Source organism: Seriola lalandi, unplaced genomic scaffold (assembly GCF_002814215.2).
Source record: "Seriola lalandi dorsalis isolate HSWRI2012SDOR001 ecotype SW California unplaced genomic scaffold, Sedor1 jcf7180002054286, whole genome shotgun sequence".
In the NCBI taxonomy this organism is placed as follows: Eukaryota; Metazoa; Chordata; class Actinopteri; order Carangiformes; family Carangidae; genus Seriola; species Seriola lalandi.
Window position 1 is genome coordinate 331,919 of NW_019524839.1, and position 26,171 is coordinate 358,089.

General features: G+C 42.2%; 1 protein-coding gene across 5 annotated transcripts in view; it reads left to right on the top strand.

Annotated features, from left to right (window-relative positions):
* The window catches only part of LOC111654713 (C-myc promoter-binding protein-like), a 70,940-nt gene that overhangs the window by 36,422 nt on the left and 8,347 nt on the right, over positions 1-26,171 (top strand). The window contains exons 13-31 of one of the 5 annotated variants that reach the window (XM_023405834.2): positions 878-1,023; positions 1,333-1,371; positions 6,799-6,932; positions 7,861-7,993; positions 8,243-8,449; positions 8,654-8,782; positions 12,714-12,855; positions 15,416-15,544; positions 15,856-15,948; positions 17,175-17,294; positions 17,567-17,716; positions 18,102-19,312; positions 20,459-20,696; positions 21,269-21,372; positions 21,965-22,140; positions 22,377-22,544; positions 24,076-24,256; positions 24,605-24,859; positions 25,274-25,391. In XM_023405834.2, the coding sequence (XP_023261602.1) occupies positions 878-1,023; positions 1,333-1,371; positions 6,799-6,932; positions 7,861-7,993; positions 8,243-8,449; positions 8,654-8,782; positions 12,714-12,855; positions 15,416-15,544; positions 15,856-15,948; positions 17,175-17,294; positions 17,567-17,716; positions 18,102-19,312; positions 20,459-20,696; positions 21,269-21,372; positions 21,965-22,140; positions 22,377-22,544; positions 24,076-24,256; positions 24,605-24,859; positions 25,274-25,391 (3,873 nt within the window). The remainder of the gene's footprint in view (positions 1-877; positions 1,024-1,332; positions 1,372-6,798; positions 6,933-7,860; positions 7,994-8,242; positions 8,450-8,653; positions 8,783-12,713; positions 12,856-15,415; positions 15,545-15,855; positions 15,949-17,174; positions 17,295-17,566; positions 17,717-18,101; positions 19,313-20,458; positions 20,697-21,268; positions 21,373-21,964; positions 22,141-22,376; positions 22,545-24,075; positions 24,257-24,604; positions 24,860-25,273; positions 25,392-26,171) is intronic. The other 4 variants (XM_087173863.1, XM_087173865.1, XM_087173864.1 and 1 more) reach the window with 4 other exon arrangements.

The following is a 26,171-nucleotide window of genomic DNA, read 5'->3' on the forward strand; positions in this document are numbered from 1 at the left end:
CATTTACGGTTTCATACATCTTTTGCCATACTACTTCTTGTCAGTGGCTGATATAAGTTTCATTACAGACAGTGTCAATGTTTTTAAAAAAACATTGCATTGTGGTCTTTTGTGGTGATGCTCAGAGGAAGGTTGCATTTTTCACAGTTTGTTGACAAGTTTTTCAAATAATCACATAATTATTTGTTCTTCAAATTGTCAGAGCATGAATGTTTACAGTGATATGAAGCCAAAGAAAGAAGGAAACACTTTGTATTTAAAAGGCTTTAAGTAGAAACTATAACAAATTTTGTCCCGAGTCAATCAACTAATCATTAAATCAGTAGTTAGGACAGTGTGAGTGTCCAGAATTCTTTTCAGGCTGTACGTAGGAGGTTTGCTCAGAATCAGTTGATGGTCCGGGTTGCAGGCAGTCAGTGTCGGGATTAAAATATTCATCAGCTGCAGGAAGTGTTTCTCCGCAGGGCCGGTGTTTGGCTTCCACCTCTGTGCTGTGAGCCAGTGGCCATCCATCCTGCTTTCAGTCTGGCAACAGCAGTGGCTTATTAGTCAGTTAGGCTGCTTTCAGCATCTATCAAGGAAGCTATTTCACATTCTCCTGTACATCCCAAATTGGCCATTATACTAATAACATTGTGTCGGGTTGCATTATCCAAACCAAGACAAATGGAAGGTTCACATACACTATATAGAGCCTTTTAGGGGATAATGGATTCTTTAACCACAAAATCACGCACCGTGAATGTGAACCTGTCAATCACTTTTCAGCTGATCAAATAAGTTAAATGTAAAATATCTTAAATTATCATTTGTCACATTAGTCAGGAGAATAAATGTCGGGCTTTTAAAGGCTAACATAAAACATGTGTGTCCTCAGGGTTCTTGAAGAGCCGCGACCGCTCACACCAGAAGTTCTACTCACTGATGACCAAGACCCAGATGTTCATCCGCTTCATCGAGGAGTGCTCTTTTGTCAGCGACAAAGACGCCAGCCTGGCCTTCTTTGACGACTGTGTGGACAAAGTGAGCTTGTTATTTATAAAACATACTCTGTTTATATTTTAGTTTTGATGCAGTGGAATTAAGCTACTCACAAAAATCTACAAAAAGTACTTCCTCCTTTTCCTCTTAGGACATTTTACTGTTAACTTTGTGCCCATCTGAAGCGTCCCTCCTCTCGAGAGCTTCTCAACAAGCTTCTCTTTTTCCACTTACACTAGTGTTATTAGTTTCCACTTCACCTTTCTTCAACCAAACCTGCTTCTCTTCTTTCCTTCTCTGATTTCTTGAGTTTTTCTTTCTCTTTCTCCTTCTGCCTCCATTTGCGAGCAGCTCTACAATTCAGAGCGGAGTGCAGACAAAGGAGGCAAGGTAAGTCTATCATTACTTGGTGGAGTCTCACCTGCTTTGGGTACATGTTGTCTCCAGGTGGGGGATTTTTGCTTGGTGCACGGTCCTAGCAAACAGCAAAGTTATTTAAAATCAAAATAGCTTGTACAGGAAACAATATTTGCCTCCTAGACTCTGAGAAGCGAGTAGTATGCGTTTAGACAACCCTCCACCCTGCAGCTTTAGTCTGAGCTGTCATGTTAGTTTTCCCACCAACGTATCAGTGTTTAATTTAAATAAGTTCCTTCTGATAGTCGTTTTTAATTATGTTTGGAATATAAGCTGTCCACGGAACAGTTGCAGCGACAACAATTTCTCCTGAGATATCGAAAGTGCATAGAAAATCCATATTCACACTTTTCTGTAAAGATTTGCCTTCAATTTTTCATGAGTCAAGTGAGTAAGGGCTTTTAGAGCTTCAGTGATTTCTGAAGCACAGACAGAGCTTGAGGTTAGATTTTTTGTACGTCCTCTGGGCTCATATCCCTCAGTGTGGCACTATGAAGAGGCTCAGTGGATCTTCTTTGCTCCACTGGGAGCATTTTCAGTGTTTGATACAATGTGCTCATGGGGCAGTGTTGCTTTATCAGATGTGTTTGTTGAAGGTTAAATTGTGTGTGTTTGCAGTCTTAAAGTCCACGCCGCCACTCGCTTCCCCAGTCACGTCTGTGGGTCACTGGTTTTTGCCGGTGACATTTGTAACAGACTCTGAAATAGACTTGGCTGTCCTTATGTGTGTGAGTGTGTATTCTGGCTGTAATTGAGACGTAGTGGATGTGAATCCAGAGGCCAACATCCACCGCCTCCCTTTCCTGTGTTCCCAGACCTGCGGTGAGGCCCGGGGCTCCTTGTCCTCTTTGTGTGTCAGCTCCATAGGCGATTAAATCTTCTGTCTGCATTGGATTACATTATCTACTAGGAAAGAAGGCACACTGCACCACTCAGCCCACAAAGACATTTTACTACACACAAATATACACACAAAAGCAGTCGCATACAGACAGATAAGGTTAACATGTATTGATCCCTGAGGGAAAGTAGTTCATTGCAGCAACAAAACTAATTAAATCCAGGGGAACAAGACCAAAGAGAAACTAATCATACAAATGAGTTATAATTACATCAATTAAAAGCTGTAAAAATATGAACAGTGAAGGGCTAAATCGAATTTAAACAGTAGTGGGATTCTTAAAGTACATCAAACCAAAATTTAAAAGTAATTAAACATAACAAACACAACATTAAACAAATACATTACAGGTATACTTATTGAGGAGTGAGATTTATGATAAATCATATTTTGTGCTTGTCAACTGATCATAATTGGAAATAAATGAAACAACAAGCAGCAACTTCTGGGGCTGAGAAATGAAGAAGTGCCAAAAAACTGCAGACTCCCATGTTAAAATGTCCAACCTTCCAACTTTGAGTGACAGGTGGGTGAGCGTATGCTCGCCACAAACCGGCATGTACTGAAGTCTGGGCTCCACACACACCCCTCTTTGCCCATTTGTGGATTAGCCAGGAGTTTGGAACAGTCAGGCACTGCCAAGATGGCAACAGTGAAGCAGGTCACTCTGAGCTTCCAAACCACCTTTCAGAAACCTATGAGCGGCGGCTATGAGGCTACGTTCATCTTATATTCAGTCTATGGGAACCAAAGATCTATTTTACAGCTGTATACAAACAATACGAACCTTTAAGCATCTGAAAACACTAAAACCGTTAGCTGTTATCTATCGCCAGTCCCTCTATTGTCCTCTGTTGTCACTTATTTGAAAAAATTTTGATTTGGATTGTGGGTTGTACCTTTAAATATTTACTCCCTGATTTTGTTTTAGTTCCCTAAAGCATCTTCAAAACCGTACATTCCCTCCTACTTCACTGCTGTTTTGATACTTGACACAAAATATTAAAATGTGTGATTAGGCAGAACATTTTGGAATCAGGGGCCACTATGAATATGTCAGGGAGAACTGAGTATAACTGCTAAGTCATTCAGCAGACTGGGTGTCTGTCTTTCTCTCATGCGCTCAGTCCTTTGGAAATCTCCCTGTCTGATCCAGATGAAATGAGTGCTCTTTCAGAGACACAGACGTTCTCATCTCACCTGTCTGGGTTTTTTAATGATGTCTGAACTGACTGAAGATCTGGTTGCCTCTTCATCATTACAGCTGTCTGCAGTCTCCATGGACTTGTGTAGGTTGTCTCACACTAAACAACAACAAAATACTTCTTGTTTCAATGTCCACAGGTATAAATGACATTATGTTTGTTAGTGTGGGAGGCAGCGGAAGTCTTGTTCTTTAAATGCTCCCAACTTTTAATGGAATTATTTAGACACATTAAAGATTAAAACGTTTTTCAAATGTCTTTCTACAGCTTATTCAGCCAGATGTCTTTTCTCCCAGCCATGCCCTTTTTCACTTCCTGGTGGATCTTGAAGTGTGACATACCCTGAAGGCATCCTGAGTAGATGCCTGATTCATTTCAACTGGCTCATTCCAGCTGTGTCTCTTACAGTCTGTGCTGCAGTCTTGAGCACATAAGTGCGACAGCAGGTCAGAAAAGTGCCAACACTCTGTGCACTTAAACGTACACTTGATGCACACTTCTCCTAATACACCTTCCAAGTGCTATGCAGAGCTAAGTGCATCCAGCAACTTGCTCACTGAGCAACACCAGTCCAGTTGTTGGTGGAAGTGCAACTATGAACTGGTTTTAGGGACCGACATTAATCAGCAGACATGAAGAAGTTTAAGCTATTGACAGATTGAATATTATTATTCATGTCCAAACACTACAAAGTTATGGCAGAAACTCCACAAATAGCCATCACATAATATTAACAATCTGTTCTCCTTACTTATAAATATTTTATTTTCTTTCAAATTTTTGAAAAAAATGAAAATATTATCATGTCTCTTTTCTGTGCAGTAGGTCTCTGTGCCTATAGATTACTCGATTACTGCTCTCATCTCATGAGGTTGCATTTTTACTATAATCTGAACTGTAATACTTCCTAATATTCTTACCTTATCTGTTGCAGAAAATCAATTGGAACTATGTCACACAAGTAGACACTTGACGAGCTAATACCATAAGTGTGTGTTGGGAAGGACCCTTACTCTCCCTCTAGGTGTCTGTAGGCTGATCTCAGACACCCTGTTGCACTTTTAAATCCATACTCGGAGAAATGTCACTTTGATAGTCTGTACTAGGCCCAAGTGAAATAACGACATTTTCCAGGGCCTAAAAGTCTTTAGACTACAGCAAAGAACAGACACTGTAGTTCTTCACGCTTTACTGCTTTGAGTAAGGTTATTATCAAACTTTAATTACTCTCAGAATAACTAGACTAAATTATGAACTTTCAGCAAGTGCTTCACTTCCCTTCCATCAGCCATTAATAAAATCATAGCTTGTAGCGCTAAAGCCTGTCATTAAGCACTTTTCTATTTATGAAGCTTCCCTCCATGACCCTTAATTTTTTATGTCCACCATAAAGCTCAGACCTCCTGTTTTAAGATTCACTTGGAAAACTGGAAGTCTCATCTGTTAGCCAACATGGCTTCAGTAAAATATGTGCGGTTAGTCCAAAAGTCACTGGTGAAAATGATGCATGAAGTATATGGCACTCACTGAGTTTCGTTCGGTCCCCTTGATGTTTTTTTTTTTTTTTCTGGCTCTATCTAATAAGAATCGTAGCACTTTTCCCTCCTCTGAGCAGCTGTAACCTGTTATCTTCTGGATGAGGGGTTATGGCTGCAGACATGCTGCTAGAAACAATGATGTTTAGCTCCTGTGGAGTTGATTGCAGGCTTGTATCTGCCGTGTGTCAAACACACAGGACTGACTGCAGGGGACTTCATTCACATGAGAGCGTTACAATAGGTTCAATACTGTAGAATGTCGATATATACTCAAATTGGTTATTGTTTAAATCAAACTGATTGGAAATCCTGGCAATCTATATATCTGTATATTATAAATATATATAAAAATGTAGTTAAAAATTCAAAATGTAGATTTCTAATAGCCACAGACTATGTGCTGGCTATGGTGAATACATTCAGATGACCAGAAGATAATTAAGTTTAACAGATTCACTGTACAGTAGCAGATCTCTGCAGCAGAATAAAGTTGCTGTTCACACACTGACTTGGTTACCCTGAGGTGCACATTTAGATTTATAGAGTCGACACACACACACTTCCTGAACAAGTGATCTATTGATCCTTATTTTCACTATATAAATCTTATCTGCTCTGTTTCTGATTCCTACAGTTTTTGATGTTGTGACATTTCTCCTTTTACGTTAACCCTCTAATATCAGTCACAACACATAAATATGTACACACACACACACACACACACACACACACACACACACACACACACACACACACATACACACAACCCTCAAATGGGGACCTGCCAATTTATCCTGCATCCAACACAATGACCACAAGAGCTGACTGTCCAGGTGCCATCGAATATGTCACTTGACATTTGTCATTGTTATAAGGTAATACGTGTTAATAGCTTTGTCTGCGAGTGGTCATAATGTTCTGGCTCCTTGGTGTAAATATACTGTGTATTATAAGAAGCTGTTCTTGTGTCTGGTAGTTTCAGCAATGTTACAATGCTCTGTGGTGCCTAAAGGAGGGAGGAGTATGGTGGAACAGTTTACGTCCAGGGTGTTAGAGGTGTGTCATACTGATTTTTAAACAACACCTAGAGGGTGTGTAGCTGTCAATTATGGTGTGTTCTTGTCCTGTTTGTTTGTATTTCAGTTAAAATACACAAAAATACAAGCTGTAATTCATATCAATACATTAATTTTGCCCATACTGTGTGTATTGTGTTCTGTCATTTTACAGTTTGCTAATTTTTATTGAGTTGACCAGTAAAGAAAGTGTTGCTATGTAGGAGACAAATGGAGAACTGAATCACACAGGCCAGGTTCAGCATTCAGCGTGTGTGCGTGTGTGTGCGTGTGTGTGTCTGTGTGTGTCTGTGCGTCTGTGCGTGCGTAAAAATAAAAAAGAGGAAAGAAAAATGGGTGCATGTTCACTCGGGAAATCTAGGTCACCTGCTGTCACCCTCCCTCAGCTCTTACAGACATTTGTAGAAATCCTGTTATCAGAGTGACAGCTACAAAACTATTTGAAAATTTTGCTTCAGTAAAAAAAAAAAAAGAAAAAAAAAAAAAAGTTTTTTTTAAGGTGAATCGGCTTGTGTCTGGCCAAATGCTGAAATATTTATTACAGGGCATAATTTCAAGACCCATGTTGAGCTTCTCACCTGTCCAGCGGGCTACTCCCTACGTGTGTCAGCTGTGATAGATGAAAGGTCATGGCACCACCTCCCATCACACATCTCTGTTCCTGTTTGTGTGTTCTGCAGGTGGACTGTGACAGGCCGGAGGAGTCCAGGCTCATAGAGATTGATGAATCCCAGCGTAGTGAGCACACAGTCTTCATCACACCTCCAGAGCTGCCTCCTCTGCCCGAGGGGGAGGAATATCCACTCTGCTACAGGTAAAAAAAAAGAAAAAAAGAAAAAAGATCTTTCCTCTCAGATTGCAGAATATGTAGACGTAAAATGTGTAACTTTTCAGTTTTATTCTGTATTCATCCTAATGTTTGGTGGCATCCTGACTCTGAGTAACTGTGACCAAGCTTTCACACCAGAAATGACAAAATTGTTATAGTTAGGATTCCTTAGCTAAGTTAGCGACTCAACAGGCTGGTGCTTGAGCTTTTGAGTCAGAATGTGGAATATGTAAACAAGCAAGTGTAATAATATTTGTAAATGTTAAAGATGCACTGCAGCCATCTTGATACTAGTTGAACACAAGACTGACATCGAACAGCAGGAAGAAAATTGAAAAATCTGAATTAAAAAAACATGAGGTGAAATTCTGTGAATTCACACTTGGAACAAGCTGATTGAGAACCAGCAGGAGTCCAGCTCCCTTACTGGGACCAAAGACTGAACGCTGCTGCTGGATTGTGTGGACCTGAATACGTGCCATTTGTATTCTGCAGTCATGTTCTGCTTTAAATGATTTATACCAAGTGAATTTTCAGATCCACATAAATTAAGATCCGCTAATAATCCATAATGACCAACGGCTTTCCAGAATTTTCTATCAGCTCTGTCTGCAGGTAGTTACAAGCAAACCATATTTATAATCACTGTGACCTTCATTTGAAGTCAAATAATCCTTTGAGTGTTGGTCGATTCGTCATGAGTTTAAATGAACATGTGCATCTGAAAAATGGTTTTAAAGAGTATAATCCTTCTTAGTATCCACATAAATAATAAGAAAGGAGATGTTTTATTATTTTTATAAGAAGACGAAGAGTAAAACTGTGTGCTGCTTTCACTAATGTGTGTGTGTGTGTGTGTGTGTGTGTGTGTGTGTGTGTGTGTGTGTGTGTGTGTGTGTATGTTCTTCATCAGGTACGACGGCTTCCCAGTGCTAAGTCTTGACCTGTTTGACCCTATGGAAGGCCTGCGGACCCCCTCCTCCCGCCTCACTGCCAGGCACAGCTGTCCCACCAGCCCCGCCCCCATGTTTAGACGCACCAAGCAGGTCAGCACAGCAGTACCTCACTGCTGTCACACATTCAGTTATTGGTGAATCAATAGTCCAGGCTGATTGACAATTCAGCTTACATTCAGAACTGCAATAGGAATCCACACCTTATATTAGATTAGATATGGAAAAGAGTTCATTTCACTCTAGATTTATAGTGATGGCTGCTTTGATGAGGCTCATATCCTTGAGCCTGAATTGTGCATTAAAAAACTTCTTTCCCTTTACCCTTGTTTTCAACCACAGGAGATCAAATTGGCCCAGAAGATAGCTAAGAAGTACTCATCCATCCCTCAGCTGTGGTCCAAGTGTCTGCTCCGTCACTGCTACGGTCTGTGGTTCATCTGTCTGCCAGCATACGTGAAGGTGTGCCACTCCAAGGTGAGGGCGCTTCGCACCGCCTACGACGTCCTCAGGAAGATGCAGGCAAAGAAACTGCAGCCCCCCGACGAGGTACATTAACTGTTCCCAAAAATAAATGCTTAACAGTTATTCAACCAGAAACACATTGTTATTTCTAACATTTTGACAATAGTTCCTTAAAAAACATTTAATTTTCATTAATTACTAGAGTTTAAACTCATCTTTTTCCAACCAAGTTAAATTTTTCCAGGTCATTATCTTTCTGCTAAAACAGTCATAAATGTACAAACACAGGTCTGCTACCGGGTGCTGATGCAGCTCTGTGGACAGTATGGTCAGCCTGTTCTGGCAGTCAGGGTGCTCTTTGAGATGAAGAAGGCTGGAGTCCATCCCAATGCCATCACGTACGGCTACTACAACAAGGTACATACCTCTAGTCATCATGGTGATGTAAATCTGTCAGTTACAGCTGAGGCTTTTATTTATGTGCACAAATTCCAAGTCCGCGTTTTTTTTGTTGTTGTTTTTTTCTTGGGTTAAAGTGTCGGAAATAGGTGCAACTGGCCAATAAATACCCATTGCAATAACCTCACTAATAAAATATATTAGCAGTGGGAGACTGAGTATACAGTCACCTTGGGTCTGGTGTTCCTGATTTGGGCATGTTACGGATATTCTGCTGATTTTGCTGCAAATTTGACTTAATGCCTGAACACACCCATGACAGCCAAATGTCTAACAAATCTCTGGTAAGACGGTCCAGTGGGGGATACTCCCTTCTCCATCATCTGTGATGGATGAGGACACAGACTTGAGTTGGAGCAATAAAATACAATAAAAGTCTGGAGAATTGGCTGCTGTACAAATCAAACTGTCCTCATGCTGGCGTTATAGTGACATTTAAGGAAGTTGCATAAACTCACAGTCGAGTACAACAGACAGTACGTCACTGTAGCTGTCATTTCATATGTGATTAAAGAAATAAATCATTTGATAGAGTTAATATTACGATGCAGAAAAATATCACAAGTTACTTTAATGTTCTACATTAGTATTATTATGTATCTAATTATACAAATGCCTTTGATAAATATAGTTTAGGGAACTGTTTGATATATTATAGAACAGACTGATTGCAGCCTGGATTTGATTGTTTATTCATAATTCACAATAGCTGCATAAATAATCCAAATTATTACACCACTGTTGCTTCATCGCTGGAATTCACTCCTCTGCGGTCAGTCCTCACGAGCCAGGGACGCTTCATCATGGTAATGCCTCCGCAGACCTCGGCTTTCAGATAAAAAGAAACATTGGTGACATTTGCAGTTTCCCCTCAAGGTTGCATGCCGTCGTGTGGTGATCATCACACCCAGGTGACAAGATGAGTCGTGGCTCTGTTATCAGCGCAACCTGTCCCTGATCTGGCAACCCAGGGAACATAAAAGTAAATTTGATGATGTGGGAGCAGGCCGTCAGAAGACAAGGCCGCAGTAAAGGTTACTCCAATGTGTTTTGATGCCTCAGAGGATCTTATTTCATCTTGGAAACAGAAAACTTTGAGACACAAAGTCGGTGATACCTCCACAGACACAGACAGTATTCACTGCAGCTGTTGCACTGGTTGGTTGCAGGTGTTTTTTTTCCTTTCAAGGTCATTAAGTCTTTGAAGGAGGAGGGAAGACTTATCTGTAAATTCTGGCATTCAATCCCTATTAAATGTAGATGGCCTTCAGTTGCACACAAAATGGGACAGAACATTTTTAAGCTTTAACACAGGTGTCTAAATTAAAACCTCAGTAAGGAAGGAACAGCTCCAGAAAATGAACCTGGAACTAAACTAAAAGAAAATTCCTCCTGACACTACATAGAACATAAAACTTATTTCGTTCCCCAGTAAAAGGGATCTACACGTCAAACTGTTTCACCTTTTCCCTGCAGAACAGTGCTCCAGATGAAACATTATGTAATAGCAGTATTCAATTCACTTCCACAAAAGCACGGCTAAAGCTCTTCACTCAGTATCCTTGAGAAATGGTAAAGAAGAACAACACTGAGCTGGAACATTTGACGATTGACGGGGGAGAATAATTGTAAAATAACATTTACGCAACATAAAAGGTTAACAAGAGACGGTCCAAGAGAAAATAAAGCTGCTGGAGACACCAACCAAATCTCAGGTTATTATATGCAGCTCAAAACAAAACATAGTAAAATGATTTCCAGAGGTGGGATCTAGAGTGGGAGCATTTAGCACACAATTTAATTCAGAGTTTTTAGAACAATTTCTTGCATGAGATTTTAGTATCAGCAGTGTAAATCCAAACAGTTCAATCCTGTAGAAAAACAACAACAACAACAAACCAAGAAGACGCATCATCATCATTAAGTCGAGACAGACTTAGCTCGGTCAGGGAAGCATCACAGCAGGAAACTTTTCAGCCACACTGGGTTTTTGTCTTGAGTGGTTTAGACTTGATAACAACACTGTGCTGTGGATGACAAACCACATGAAGCGTGGCCCATTTGTCTGTGTATATCAGCATTCAGCACAACGACGGCCTGTTGTGAGCTTCATGGTGAAATGAATATAGTGTGTAGAGCAAGATAACGGCCTTTTAATGAATATTATGTCACCACCAGTCTTGTAATCATGGAGGTTTGTCTGTGACTGTAACAGAATAATACTAAACATTGTTTAGGTGCAAGTTGTCCATGCGTTTTCCCCGCTACTTTTAAATTGGGGCAGTGAATAGTTTTTGTTTTCCTATAATAGTCAACAGGAATCATATCTGTCATTTAGATAGATCCGTACCATTACCATGAAAACTAGAAATAGAGGAAAGAGCTATCCTAGTTCTGTCAAATGGTAAAATAATTCACCTAGCATCACCTGAAAACCCTTCTAATTAGCACTTTACATCTCGTTTGTTTACTCCATACAAGACCCGAAGTGCAAAACTCACACATTGCAGTTTTATGGAGGTGATGTATCAGACTTATTTCCTTCCTGGAGTCTTGTCATCAGCAGGTGATGAATTAGCTTGGCAAGGGGAAGCTGCTAGCCCGGCTCTATCTAAAGAAATAGGTCCACCATGTAACTCCCTGTCAAACCACTTCTCTTTTTTCATTTCAATTTTGCATGGATTAAACAAATGACATAGAAGATGTCGATTAGTGAGCTTCAGAGGTGCTGGTGCCTTTTTTTTTTTTGTTTTTTTTGTTTAACCTTTTGACAGAGCCACATGAGCTCTTTCTCCTACTCCCAGTCTTTATGCAAGCTCACGATATCTCCACTGATTTAGCGTTGTTTCATCAGTACAGTGCAACAGAAACGTTGACAATCCAGTCAGGGATTCGGCTGTGTTATGCTAATGGAGCCCTGAGCCACTAGCCTCAAGCACAGATGAAGCAACTTCTTTCTAACTCCAGACCTCCCAGATTTTTTTTTTTTTAATTTTCAGACTTGTAGCATTCAGCCCCAACTGATTCAAGTGATGTTACTTGAGGTCATTTAGCAGATATGGCGCAGCTCCCTCTGGAGTTCCCCTCTAAGTATGAAGATGTTATCGATATCAGCCTGAAACGGCACATGAAGTCTGTCGCACCCTGTGGCCAGGAGTGTCCGTCTTTGGGATCTCGCATAGAAACGCACTTAATGTCGAGCTTGAACAAAAGGTTATGGTACTCTGTTAAACGCAGTGGGTCTGTGGCCTGATCGCTGACAGCATCGCCGGGAGGGCAGGCTCATTTCACCTGACCCAGATCTTCAGAGCCTCTGCTCAGGAGCAGCCAGGGTAATAAACCCAGCCCTGTTCAGTGGCATACCAGTCGTGTTTCTCTCAAGGCTCTCTGAAGTGTATTTTTGGAGCAGACAGAGACTGTTGAACGTGACTTGGCCATCAACAGCTGCAGTGCCTTTCCTTTTCTTTTTCTGAAGCTGAGTGTGACTGTGGGTTTTAATACCACTGCAGTTATTGCCTTTGATGAAAAATTCATTCAAGATGTTTTATATGGAACAGAGATTGGGTCAGTTTTAGTTCACTCACTTCAGTCGGAGCCACAGTATTCACAGTAAAACAGTAGTACACAATATTCAGATGTTTTCTGTTCAGTGATTTAGCTCGTAGATGAGAATAAAAACATTTCATAATCTGAAAATGAAAAAACACTCATATACTTGATCATTTGAATTAAAAATGAACTGACTCCAAGACTGCTACAAGAAAATTACTTTTCCAAGTAATTTTCGCAGCTTAATTTTTCTTCAGTCATCTTATCTTGGTCTCCTCTCTCTTTCTGATATTCCTCCTCCTCCTCCATTTCTTCTGTCTCTTTTCCTCCCGGCATCCAGGCGGTGTTGGAGAGCACGTGGCCCTCCAGCACCAGAGGAGGATACTTCCTGTGGATGAAGCTGAGAAACGTCATTCTGGGCGTGGCGCAGTTCAAACGGGCTCTACGACGACAGGCCCCCCACACGCAGAGCCCTCTGTCAGGTAACTGAGATCAATAACACTTTGCGTGTTATTTATATTATTTATATATCTTACCAGATTTAAAGAAGTCTGACTTGAACAAACTCAAAGTCCAACTGACATTAAATTGCACGATAATGTCTGCTACACCAAACATCTGCTTTTGCATTAATTTGATGGACTACTCTTTTAGGTATCGATTTACATGGATGGATACTTTATTTAGAAACACCCAATCAAATGTTGCATAACACAATGATATCAGCGCTGTATCAGAGGCAGAGTAGACAGTCACACTGAGCCAGACAGCAGCTGCTACACAAGACAAGAGCCACAGACTCCGGACAACAACCGATGTTAGCTTTCCTGCTGAAGTCTCCATCTTATCTAACTTACAAACACGAACATGTCTTGTCCTGAACTGTAGCTTGTTGAACGAGACACCACACAAACATTCAGCAAGGAAAAGTTCAGGCGAGGTAGCTAATTAGCTGCTCAGCTGCAGCACATTTAACAGCATGTAAACTTGCAAATGTCACTTCCAGTTAGATGCTGGTTTGTGGCAACTGATTGTTCGCACTCTTCAGTACGACTAACAATACACTAGTTCGCCACGTATCATGTAGCTGCAGTACAAGGTTTTTACTTTGTCTCTCGTTCCCCACGGTGTAACACTGGCAGTCTGACGGCCTGTTAGCTGCTGTCAATCAAACACAGACACATCTCTCCGGCCGGCTCTGATGAAAAGGAAGATTTCTGATCTTTCCCCAAAACTTTTTTCCTTTTTTTTCCTAATAACCTGAACTTTAAAAACATATTGACATTATCTGAGACTCTAAAAAGGGACTTAATGTGATTGAAGTTGGACTTTGCTTTAACAACATGCCCCCCTTACATTTAAAAAAAACCAAAAAAAACCTTGAAACCCAGAGCAACTATGAGCACCACATACTTGGATTTACTTTTAAGTATGGATATTACTTTATTGTATTAACCTTTATACTGCCTCTACATGTGAACAATATAACCAAACCAGGAGACCTTTACCTTCTCTGATGTACTTAGTAAAAAAAAATAGCTGGATATGGGTAACAGTCCAGATTGTGGTTTGTGCTCAATTTCTCAATTGGAGTTTGTGTGGCATCAATCTTTAGTCAACTATAAAATTACAGGGAATGACAGCAAATAATACAGAGACATGGAAAAGCTTGTCTTGCACGATTAGCCTAGTAGCTTATGAAATATGATCTAAATAGATGATTATCAAAGACGTACAGGAAGGATGCTAAAGGGTAATAACCTTATAAAAAATATATGATCCTGCTATGATCCTATGTTTAGAGAAGAAAATCAAACCACCCACCAAATTCATCAAAATTTGTCAGTTGTTATAAATGACCAGCAATGAAAGGTAAAACCATAAAACACAAGTATCTCAACATGTGTGATTTAACTCACCTGCATGCCAGTGAACACCTGCACCCCCAGTGCATGCTAATCCCTGTCCTGCTAATCCCTGCTTTTTAAAATACTCTCTGTTACCAGTGGTTAGCATCGTGATCATCAGCGCTCCTCATCTGAGTTCATTCAGTTTTAAATCTTAAACACACTCGCTCATATGCACCACTAAGAGACACAAGCCACAGTGGGATTTTTCATAATTTTTCACAATGCTACTGACGATATAATTTGTAATAAGTGATTTTTAACACTGCCCCCACCCTCTTGCTTCACTCCCGCCCAAAACACCATATTTGTTATTCTTTCTGTGACACAAAACATGAAAATAACAGGCCAATGCTGAATTGATGATCATGACTGATGAATTCAGAGGTTTCCTAGAAATAACTATGTACTGTGGTACTTATCATGAGGAACGAAGCTCTGCAACAGTTGTTTGAGTTAAGCTAGGTGCGTTGGGTTTATTAACACTTGTTGATTTCTGGAGGATTTCCTTAAAATAACTGCTAAAATCTAGAATTGAAAAAAAGAAAGACCCATTTAAATCCAGGTAAATATTAATTTATGATTGGAAACTTTATTCTCCATATGTGAAATTAAGTAGGTGCTTTCTTGTAGATGAGTTTTACATTTGTTCATGTTCAGCTGATTTGCTGTTCACTGACTAAAAGACTCTAGATCACATTATCAATTAGTTGGAATTGATTTACACAAGAACCTAAGTATTTGCAGTTGCACATCAGTTCCTTTCTAGGAAATGATTAGGGAACTATGGGACCCGCAAATAAAGGGCTTTTATCCCGGAGAAATCCTGGAATCCTGGAAATGATTTATATTAAATGTCAACTTTATGCATAAAGTATTTTTAAACAATCATTTCTCATGTCATCATTCTTCCTGTAAATGCTGCTTCAGCTGGATTTATATCAAATTACAGAAGCAACATGCTGTTACCTTGTGACACTGCAGAACATAGACTCACAGGGACACTATACTTCACCTGCTTATCTACACTTAAAGGTTTAAAGAAGTATATATTCAAAAGAAGAAGAAGAGTTGAGCCCTTGTGGAGCAGAGATGGCGCTCGGCTTCCTTTTAACTCGCTGTTGTTTCTGGGCAGATGGCAGCGACCTGGACGCTGTGAGTCACGGCAGCCTGGATAGCTCTGCCGACACTAACCTGGCCGAGCAGGGCCCCTACGCCACTGACTCCGTCAAAGTAGACCCCACTGATGATAGATCTAGCACAGGTACACTTCAAATGGCTGCTGCTTGACCTCATCTTTCACAGGCAGCCATTTTGTTCTACATCTTTTTTTCTTTTCTCTCAATGACATTTTTTTTATCCTCCTCCCTCATCTGTCCCACTCACCGACCGGCCTCCTCCACCTCCTCATTTCCCTCTTAAACCTCCTTCCCTCCGCTGCCTGTTCTTCCACCTTCCTTTCGTCCCTGTTGTCCATCCACGTCTCTCCCTGGTTTTGCGGCTGTGGTTTCTGCTCTGCTCTGTCCCTAACCCTGCCCTTCACTCTGGCCCTGCCTGTGTTGCCCTTGCATGCAGTCGGCCGTGGGGGCGGCAGCGTGGGCGCCAGGGCCCTGGTGACCCACTCACACTGGGGGGGCTCTGAGCTCAGAGAAGCCACCCTCCACCCAGGTAAACCTCTCTGTCAGTCCGCCTGTCTGTCTCTCTCTGGTAGCATTTTTGTCTCGTCGTACCTGCTCTGCAGTGTTTTTATTCTCTGACTTCTTCAGCCCTCTCATTGCCACTTTTCTCTCTGTTTCTGTCAGTCTCTATGATCTCTCCTCCTCTGTCTTCCCTCCACCGTGTCATCTCTCTGTTCGGCACATCACAGTCTGCTGCTCCTCTCTCGCTCATCTCTCTGTTGCATTCCTCTCTTACTCTCCCTCCTCGCTTCACCACCGAGTGATTTGTCATTGTCAATTATAGCGAGTAATTACCCAGAGGCACATTCTTTTTGATTACGGAAATAATTTTAATCATGGAGATGGCACCTCTGCAGGAGTCTTTGCCTTGTGTGCAGAAAGAGCGAGAGAGAACGACAGCTCACAGCGCAGCGGGAGGGAAGGACCTCGATGTGCTGCTCATTGATTATTACAGTTCTGGAATGAGTTTTGTCTCTTGCCATCAGTTGTGAGTCGCTCCATACTGTATTACAGTCGTGCCACGCTGCCTCATGCTTTATTTAGAGATGACGGCCAGGGAGGTTCATGGGAAAGATGAAAGAGGAGAACAAATCATCAGACAGCTGGTTGCCTGGAGACCAAGAACTTTTAAGAGACAGATGGAAAAGTCAGCCTGGAGTAATGGCAGCATTTTTAAAATTTTTTTTCTAATGTCAAATCTTAACAGTTAAATTCATTAACAGCTGTGAAAGTGCAGTTTGTTTCCTTATAGTAACTGTGGAGCTGCATGCCCTGAGGACGACTCTTTTATCCAGCACAGCTTAGCTGCTTTTTTTTCCTCCTCTCCCTGCAACAGTGGTGCCTCCCAGGATTGAGGAGATGAAAGGGAAGAAACGCCTCACTAGTTTTTCCTCTTATGTTTCATTTGCCTCTCCTACTACAGTGTGAAGCTACAATAGATTCAGGTTTTTATTCTGAAAAGCTTGTTTTGGTGGTGCTCAGTAGATACTGTGAAAATAAAAGACTTGACTCTCAATCCTGTCACATGCTGTGGTGCTGAAGTGCAACTATTTTGAGAGAAGAGGTGCCGCTTTGAATCCTTCCTCTAGATTGATTTATCATCACTGTGTTTTACATTTTTGTGATCTTGTGGTTTAATGTCAGAGACGTCTGTGTCTATTGTGTCGTCTTACTTCTATTTAATCCGGTTCTTTCTCTGTTTCTCTTGCTCTGTAGGAGATCAGTCAGATTTGGGTTATAACTCGCTGTCCAAAGAGGAGGTTCGGAGAGGAGACCCCAGTGCCCAGGACACAGCCGCTGACAAGGACGACAAGAAGGAGAGCGACTGCAGCTCCTGTCAGTAGTCTCTATGATCTGATCTGATATTTCTCTCTACTGTACCTCCCAAAAAATGATAACTTGGCAGCCTCGTAGCCACACGGGATTTCCCCTTCCTCTGCCTTGATCTTCCCGTCTCCACCAGAGATGATTCATTCTTTTTAGTTTCTCATGCACATCAAAGCATTTCAGTCATGTTATCCTTCGGTGGATTTTTTAAGAACAGTCTGGTGTTTCAAGCTGTGCACATAGTTAAAAACATTTGAAATTGTAATTTCTGTGTTTGTCAGTGTCAGAGACGGAGAGCTCCAAAGGAAGTAAAGACTGCCTTCCTCAGCTGGAGATGGATGTCCATTCCTCCTTCAAACCCCGTGGCATCGTCCGCAGCAGCTGCCCATACGACGATTCATCCTGTAAACCCAAGAGCTCCGTCAGCACAGGTACAGAATTCAACCTACGTGGAGTTAAAGTGGGAGGAGATACTGGTGACTGAAATGTTTTTTTCCTCCACTGTATCAACAGAGAAACACAGGAGTTTACTAGATAACTAAACAATACTGTAAGTTTATGTTGAGGCCATCAGTTTTGATTATTCCAGCACCAATGAGCCTCAGCTGCTGTTGCTATGGAGAGGAAGCCAGAGGAAGCATAAGTGACGTCTATTCACCTTTCAGTCTTAATCTTGTAGGCAAACAGTATCAGTGGCTGAGAAAACGTTTTCTACTCTGTGTCCTGTCAAACTTATCAAGTCAAAACTCTTGGTGCAGTTTGTTTATGTTGTTATACAAAAAAATAGCTCTTACACCCTCCCTCCCCCTCTCTCAGGCCACGTCGCAGGTCTCCTCTTCACTTCCTCCCTGGACGAGATCGGCGAAGTCAACACTAACAGTTTGCTCAGGAGACATAAGAGTGCTCTGGAGGAGGTGGTGGGCAGCACCAGCAGTGGCTCAGCTCTCGACTGGCAAGGCGTGAGGGGCCGCCGCCTGAGCGGAGACACGGTGGGCAGCAGCGGCAGCGGCACCACCGTCCTCGGCCTGGGTATGAGCCAGGGTGAAACCGACCCAGATAAGATCGCAGGACACTTGGGCGCAGATGCCAAAATCCTCTCTGGTGCCAACATGGGTAAGAGTAAGAGGCCTCGTTCGCTGGTTTTGGGCGGGTTAGAGGGGGCTGCGGCTAAGACAGGGGCTGCCAGAAGTCTGGATCACAGGGAGGAAGAAGAGGACATGGAGGGGCAGGACTCCAGTGATGAGGACAGAAGTAACACAGAGGCCATTTTTGATTTGGAGGATCTGGATTTAGACAAGCCTGCCACAGGGGCTGGCGTCAGCTCTCATAAAAGCAACAAACCTCATAAGAAACTTATTGAACGCAGCGCCAGCTACAGCCCCATGAGCACGGTGACGTCCAGAGGAGCTGTGAAGCGCACGGACATCGAGATGGGCTACGACCCTCTGTCACTGCTGGCAGCAGAGTCTCAGTCCGAGCAGCAAACTGAGGATCAGTACCCAGAAGGGGACGAGGCCGGCACCCCGAGCGCCCGGAGGCACCTGGCCAGGGAGATAGAACTGTACATGAACCACATGGGCAGCCCACTGAGCAGCCGCACGCCCAGCCTTGACCTGCAGGATCCAGCCAGCCCCCTCCTCCTCCACCCCTCCTCACTCACTGCCCCCCGCAGAGCCAGTCTGCCCCACAGCTCTCCCCTGAGGGCTGCTGGAGTACCACGCTCCCGCACATACCACCCGCCCTCACCCTCCCAGCCTATCTCACGCCAGCGTCTGTGGTCGTCGCCCCCCTGTCGCAGCTCTAGCACAACGCCCAGTCCCAGCCCTCGCCCCAGCCCCTACAAAGAGAGGACAGACAGGATGAACCTGGCGTCGCCTTCACCCTCCTCCTCCTCTTTCGCTCTGGACACTCTGCTCACACCGACGCTGGATGTATTCAAGACCAGTATGTTCTCCGCTGGGAAGGGTGTGGCGGAGAAGGCGAGCCGCTGGTATTCCCGTCTTGCCACATACACCACACCTACCAAGGTACAGGGTCTTCACAGTTAGCTTACTGTTGTCAGGTAGTGCAGGTGAAAGTAAAGATAAATGTGAAATATGTGCTCTGCAATACCAATAATACATCTTTTAAAAATTAAAAAAATGATAACTTGAACAAATTAATTGCAGTTTTTAATAACCTTCAAATTGATTTGATAACATATAGAAAAATTCATGGAAACCAGTGGCTGCCTGGACTAGGCTGAGCATTCTCATGATCACTGAAATTAAATTGTTATATAAGTCTAAGATGTGAGTCTTCCTGTCATGTTCTGTTTTTAAAAGCACGACAGCTCAAGTACGCTATATAAACACAGTGACCTAATTTTAGACCTATATCATATATTTTAATTGAAAAAAGGATCAGACACATCTCAGTCTGTTAGTGTTCAGTAATGCAAAGTCAACACAGATTGTAGTTAATGGGATAAAACCTGCATAAACACTGGTATGATTGTATTTTAACACTGTAGCAATTAATTTTCAGTGGCACTCAGTATTAAGCTCTCACATAAGCAGCAGGAGAAGAGTCTAAAGTTGAAGTGCTGCTGCCATCTTGTGGCCTTCTGAGTGTGTGACAGTATTTTCCAGCGGACAGAGTGAAGAAGACTCCATTGACATTTGTTATGTTTGTTCTCTGGGTGTTTCTGTTTCACAAATCCATCAACAACAAAAAAACAAACAGAAATACTCGTCTAGTAACACACACAGAGCAGCATGCATCTTCAATTCTTTACAGTCACAAATTCATTGTCAATATCAGAGTTCTCCTCCTGATGTGTAAAATGTATCATGATATATCATGATATCAACCCCCAGACCTGTAGGTTGAAGTTTAGAGATCTGGCAACATGTCCAAACTTTTCCCTAAAAGCTTCTGTTACCTTAATCAACAGCGCAATTTGTGGGTTTATGAATTTGAATATTAAAAATCCAAATACTGTATCTGTCTATAATATTTTTAGATATCATTGATTTGTGTGATTAAAGTCAAATGGAAGATGTGTTTGAATACATATATAGAATTTTATTTGTACCTCATGAACTGTCTTAGGTGTTAATCAGTGGTGAACCTGATCTGCTGTTGCTGTGAGTATCCATGACAACACTGAACACTCTTCTCCATTCATCCAGGACGGTCACTGTGACCGTCTGAGTGTGTCCTCCCTTGGTATCGGCGATCCAGACTGCACCTCCCTGCTGGATGAGGAGGACTGCGGGGTGTTGGAGAGCTCCGTGGTCTCACCACAGAGGAACGGCCCCGTTGGCCCCGCCGGGCCTCGCAGGAGCCCCAGACGCAGCCCCCTCCGAAGCAGACTGGAAAGCCCCTCTGCAGGTTCCAGCCATGGGAGAACCACATCTCTGCTCCCTGGTAAAAATGACTCTCATCTCAGCCAAGGTTTTACTAGATGCGACAAAACATCTCCACTTTGTCAATCACAGGAAGAGGATGACAGCTGGAGAAAAATTATATCGACGGTTTTCCTTGTTTGTTTCTAATATGATTCAATTCCAAGCAAAGACTTCCTCTCTGACCCATTTTTCCACAACAAAGAATTTATGCTAAAAGATAGTTTTTTCACCAGCTAAGTTTTATTTGCAAAAGATTTGCAACATTAAACAATGACAGTCACAAAAAAGAAAAACAGTATTAACAGTTATTAGAGTTTGATTATTTGAATGTTGATAATGTCAATTCAATTCTTGTTTTCTGACAAACAATGAAAGAGACAGAAAGATAGAAAATCTCAGTATCTCCCACTTTTTTCAACAATACACACCTGTCACCAAGAGAAATCCCCAAAGCGCCATTAAAGACTCCTGCTCACGTCTTCGGTGATGATGGTCGTCTCAAAGATGTGTTAAAAAAAAAATATGTGCTTGAGGTGACACTGACTCTTTATGTCTTGTCACGTATTCTGATCACTCTTCATGCGCCTGCAGGGTGTGCTATCTCTCCCCCTGGCTTCCCTCTGCCGGACAAGTCGGACCTCGGCTCATCACGCTACACCAGCAACACCAGCATCTTCAACAACTACGCCATGGAGGTGAGTCGAACTACAAGATGAAGAGGAGAAAAGCACAATTCAGTGATCAGGACACAGTAGTTAAAGGCAAAGTCAGGAAACCAGAAGTAATGGTTTGATGGAAAACATGCTTTTGTACAATTTAATCTACTTTGGGTTTTTGCTTTCTTCTTTTCTGCAGAAACATGTATTTGTGCATGTAACTGACTTTCGTAACAGGAAGCATCTTTAAAAATAACAATTTTCTTGGAAAATGGTTTCAGGAAAACTGCTTTGTGAGGTAATCTTAAATATTTAAGGTTGGTAGATTCGACTACCACAGTTCAATAATGACCCTGAGAGAAGAGCAGCAGGTGGTGCAGCATCGTGTTTTATTAAGTCATGTAACAATCAGAAATATTTATCTACGCCCTGACATAGTAATGAATAAAAAAAAAAAGTGTGGAACAGATTTTCAAAAGTGCTGCAGAATATTAGTAGATGATTTCAAATCTTGAGAATCTTTGGTCTTTAAGCTCAGCTATTGAATAGAGCTCTCTCTCTCTCTCTCTCTCTCTCTCTCTCTCTGTCTGTCTCTCTCTCTCTCCCTCTCCATCTCTGTGTGTGTTCCCAGCTGCTGATCTCCAGCTGTTCTCGCTGTAAGACGTGTGACTGTCTGGTGTACGACGAGGAGATTATGGCCGGCTGGACAGCAGACGACTCCAACCTGAACACCACCTGTCCCTTCTGTGGGAACCCCTTCCTGCCCTTCCTCAATGTGGAGATCAGGGACATGCGAGGACCTGGCAGGTAGACAAAAGGGTTTTTAAATGTTTTATATATTTGATTTTTTCTTTTTCAGGATCAAGTCCTGTATGGAATAACTATGGAATAATCATTACATGACCTGTAGTGTGGAAATTTTGCTTGATAGAGCCTTTTCTCCTTTCTGTCCTCAATTAGTAAATTTTCCAAACACAAACACCACACTGATTTGACATGTCAGGATGTGAGTGTAATTCCTCCCTCTTCTCTCCTCCCCACAGGCTTTTCCTGAAGGGCAGTCCATCGGTGGACGAGGCGATGACCTCATCGTACTCTGCCTCAACGGGTTTGGACACGGGGACGTCCACCTTGTCCACACCCTGTCCCACAACAGCTGCCCCCCCTCCCTTCCCTGTGATTGCTGTCCAGGAGTGCTCGGGAAGCGGAAGGTACTCACTGCTCTTCATTTGTTTACATGCAGTTCACTCACACACACACATATGGGTGTCTTATTGCTTTGATGACAGCATCACAGAAAATACTTTGTATGAGATAAACCACTTGAAGAAAGATGATTGAATGATAGAAGCTCAGATCTTGCTGCACAACAAGTTAAAGGTTAAAGGTCAAGTAGTGTGTTGACAAATCTGCATCTATATTATTAAACTTTTGTCCTCCAAATGAATATCTCACACTCATGTATGTAAAATATTTATTCAGCTTATTTTGTTGTTTCTGCTTTGTTACGAATTACTTACTGTATTTTATATATATGGTGGAAATGTGATGAACACAGTGAAACACAATGAAACACAGCGCTGACCATCATCATCACAACTCCAGAGCTTGAAGCAGAAATTAAGACGCACATCTACCTCAGAATTTAAAAAACTTTTTTTGTTCTCGTGGTGTATTCTGAATTATTTATTTATTTTTTTTTTTCATGGCTCATCTTCATGCAGCTTTCAGTTTGTCTGAATACACACATCGCTTTTGAAGTGGGAACCCACTGTAGCTGCAGCCACATGCTCCGCATCTGAATTGTAAAAGAGTGATGTGAGATGATCTGCGGCACCTGGTCCTATCAAAGCCGTGTGTGTGTCAGGATTATGAAATGTGTGAGCAACAGGGATGAACAGTGTGTGATAACCTGATGCCAAGATATCAGGTGATTTGCTGTGTTGATTTTGCTGGTGTTTTTGCTGAATATTATTAATATGATGTAAACATCTGGTGCCAGATGTAAAAACGATGCACATACTTATTTCTGCACATGAACTGGTATTTAGAAAAGTCTGTGCAGTGAGGATGTGTGCTCTTCACACATAGGAGAGGAGATTAAATAGAAGATTGTAAAGTCTGTTTCTATAAGGCCTCTATAAACTACTCATTGATCATCAGTCTAATGTTCAATAATTATGATTGAGATATTAGCACGACGATTGTTTGGATTTGTTTGATAAACTTGCGGTATCTGGCTGTAGGAGCCGTGGGTAACGGTCGTGTGTAGTCACAGCTGTTCTGGTGCTGTTGAAGAATCTCACCGATGCAACGCCATCAGTGCACCTGCACTTCCTGTTGGCCGTTCTTCTCACTGACAGGTCTAATGAGCAGTGGATACAGATGTTCAAGGGCGTCGTTACGTCCATTTATGGCAAACTGAGGGAGTGGAAATGGGGCTCATGCATGTGCAGCCAGTTCCACAATTATTGAGATTTATAAAAGTGACAAAAAGAAATACATGTGTGCATATTGCTGCTTTTGTGCGTACACACAGTTCTACAAGTTCGACCAATTTACAGGGTTTTATGGATTCTGCTGAAAGTACGACACCACACTTTCATTCGCCGTTTAACTGGAAACACCTTTTTCAGAAATAAAGTTGCAGATTCTTGTGATTTGTTAAATGTTGCTGTTGTGACTGTGAGCCGAGTTGTGTGTTGGTGTTACAAGCTGACAGTCTTCCCTGTGTCTTCTCAGGACGCGATCAACCAGGACGCAAGGTATCAATATCCCCCCAGAGCGCCGGCAGGGGGCGCTTTCCCCCGGAGCGCCCATGGCCCGCAGCGTCAGCGCCTTTGGTCCTATGGACCAAGCATCCCGACCCAACCGCTGTGTGCCGACGTCAGGCAGCCTGCCCAGCCGTCTCAATGAAACCACGGTGTGTCTCAACACAAGTGTTTCAGTTATTTAGTGCAGTTGAGTTTTACTCTAGTCCTCGTTAAAGACTAAGAAACTATGATTAGGGTTTCATACGAGAGCTATGAACCCTGACAACAAAATGCAAAACACAATAAAAGGACAATTTGATCGATCAGTTTAACCTAAATCAGACTTGTTTCTTTAGCAACTGAAGTGACAAATACTTTACTTTACTTACACATTCTCACCTATACGTTTTGTGGAGCTCAACAGCAAATCATTCAGCTCACTCCTGTCACCCACCCACCCCATTTACTTTGCTCATGGCAGTAAGAAATCTAACTTCTATCATCGTTGTCCCTCCCAGGATCCACTGAGCATGGAGTGGCGGCTCCACAACCCTGAGCCAGTGACGGTTCCCTACCTGAGCCCGCTGGTGTTGTGGAAGGAGCTGGAGAGTCTTCTGGAGAACGAGGGCGACCCGGTGATCACTGAGGCCGACATGGTGGACCATCATCCCATCATCTACTGGAACCTGGTCTGGTATTTCAGACGGCTGGACCTGCCCAGCAACTTACCCGGTCTCATTCTCACCTCGGAGCACTGCAACAGGGACTCCCAGGTCAGACACTTGAAGAAGAACAAAACCACTGAAGTTCAGCAAAAACAAGATTTTAAGGTGTTGTTGTTGATTGTTAGATTTTATACTGGAAGCTACACAGACTATGGATTTACCTGTAATTTCAATTTAAAGCTCAATTGTCCTCAAGTTTTTAGATCTTCATTGAAAAAAGAACCATGCAGATGTTTCTGTGCACTCCCCAGAAAAAATAGTAAATCATCACAGTTATAAATTCCTATTGTGTCATGACATTGAGGAGAAAACTTACCTGGATTGTTGTGATGTTTAAAAACAAATACTGATGAATTTTGTAATAATAATAATGGGCCCATTTACAGGTTAAATTAAGTGAATAAAAGGGTTTAGTTTGACAGACTGACTCACTGTGCCTCCCTCTCCCTCGGCCCTCGTCAGGTTCCTCGTCACTGGATGTCGGAGGACAGTAAACACGTACTGATCCAGATCCTGTGGGACAACCTCAAGCTGCACCAGGACCCCATCCAGCCCCTCTACATCCTCTGGAACACATACAGTGAGTCACACTGCTCTCGCTCTCTCCGTCTATGTCTGCAGAACAGGCCAGTTAAATATTCATCAGGTAATTTACTCAACTCTCACATGAGCGCTGACTGCTGCTGAAACAGGATCCAGTTAGCGGGAAGGGTTTTTGAAGTGAGGAAGCAGTGGAATTAAACTTTAATGATCTTCAAAGCAGCAAGAGAAAAACAAAAAAAATACTTTATATACTAGAAAATAAAAAAGAGTGTGTGTGTGTGTGTGTGTGGGGGGGGGGGGTTATATGGCAGGAGTCGACTGAGACTAAGAACAAAATTCAAAATGTGTGGAATGAAATATTGAATTGAGTTTTGTGTGTGCATGTATGTGGAAAAGTCGGTGTAGTGATAAAAGCAAAGTGCGATGTGATGACGTCCACTGACAACACGAGACTTGCTCAAACTGATATATGATACAGGCATAAATGTGTTGTGTCTGGTTGTGTAACTGCCGCTCTTTGAATTACTCCATCCCGTTCCTTCTCAATTAGCATTTTATTTTGTCAATTTTCTAGAAATTTGGGTGAAATTTGCGCCACCTTCGGACAGAAACCTGGTGATTGCTGTTATGTTATTGTACTGTATATGTTATTGTTGGATTAAAATAAGAGTCACTTTTTGGCAATAGACAATTTATCAACAACAATCTCATTCTTGTTTGTATTTGTTCTGGCCGTTAGCAGTAGCATTAGCAACACTGTCTATCAGCCTGGCTACTGGCCAAAGAAGGAAACAGCTGTAAGAATCCCACTTTGAAG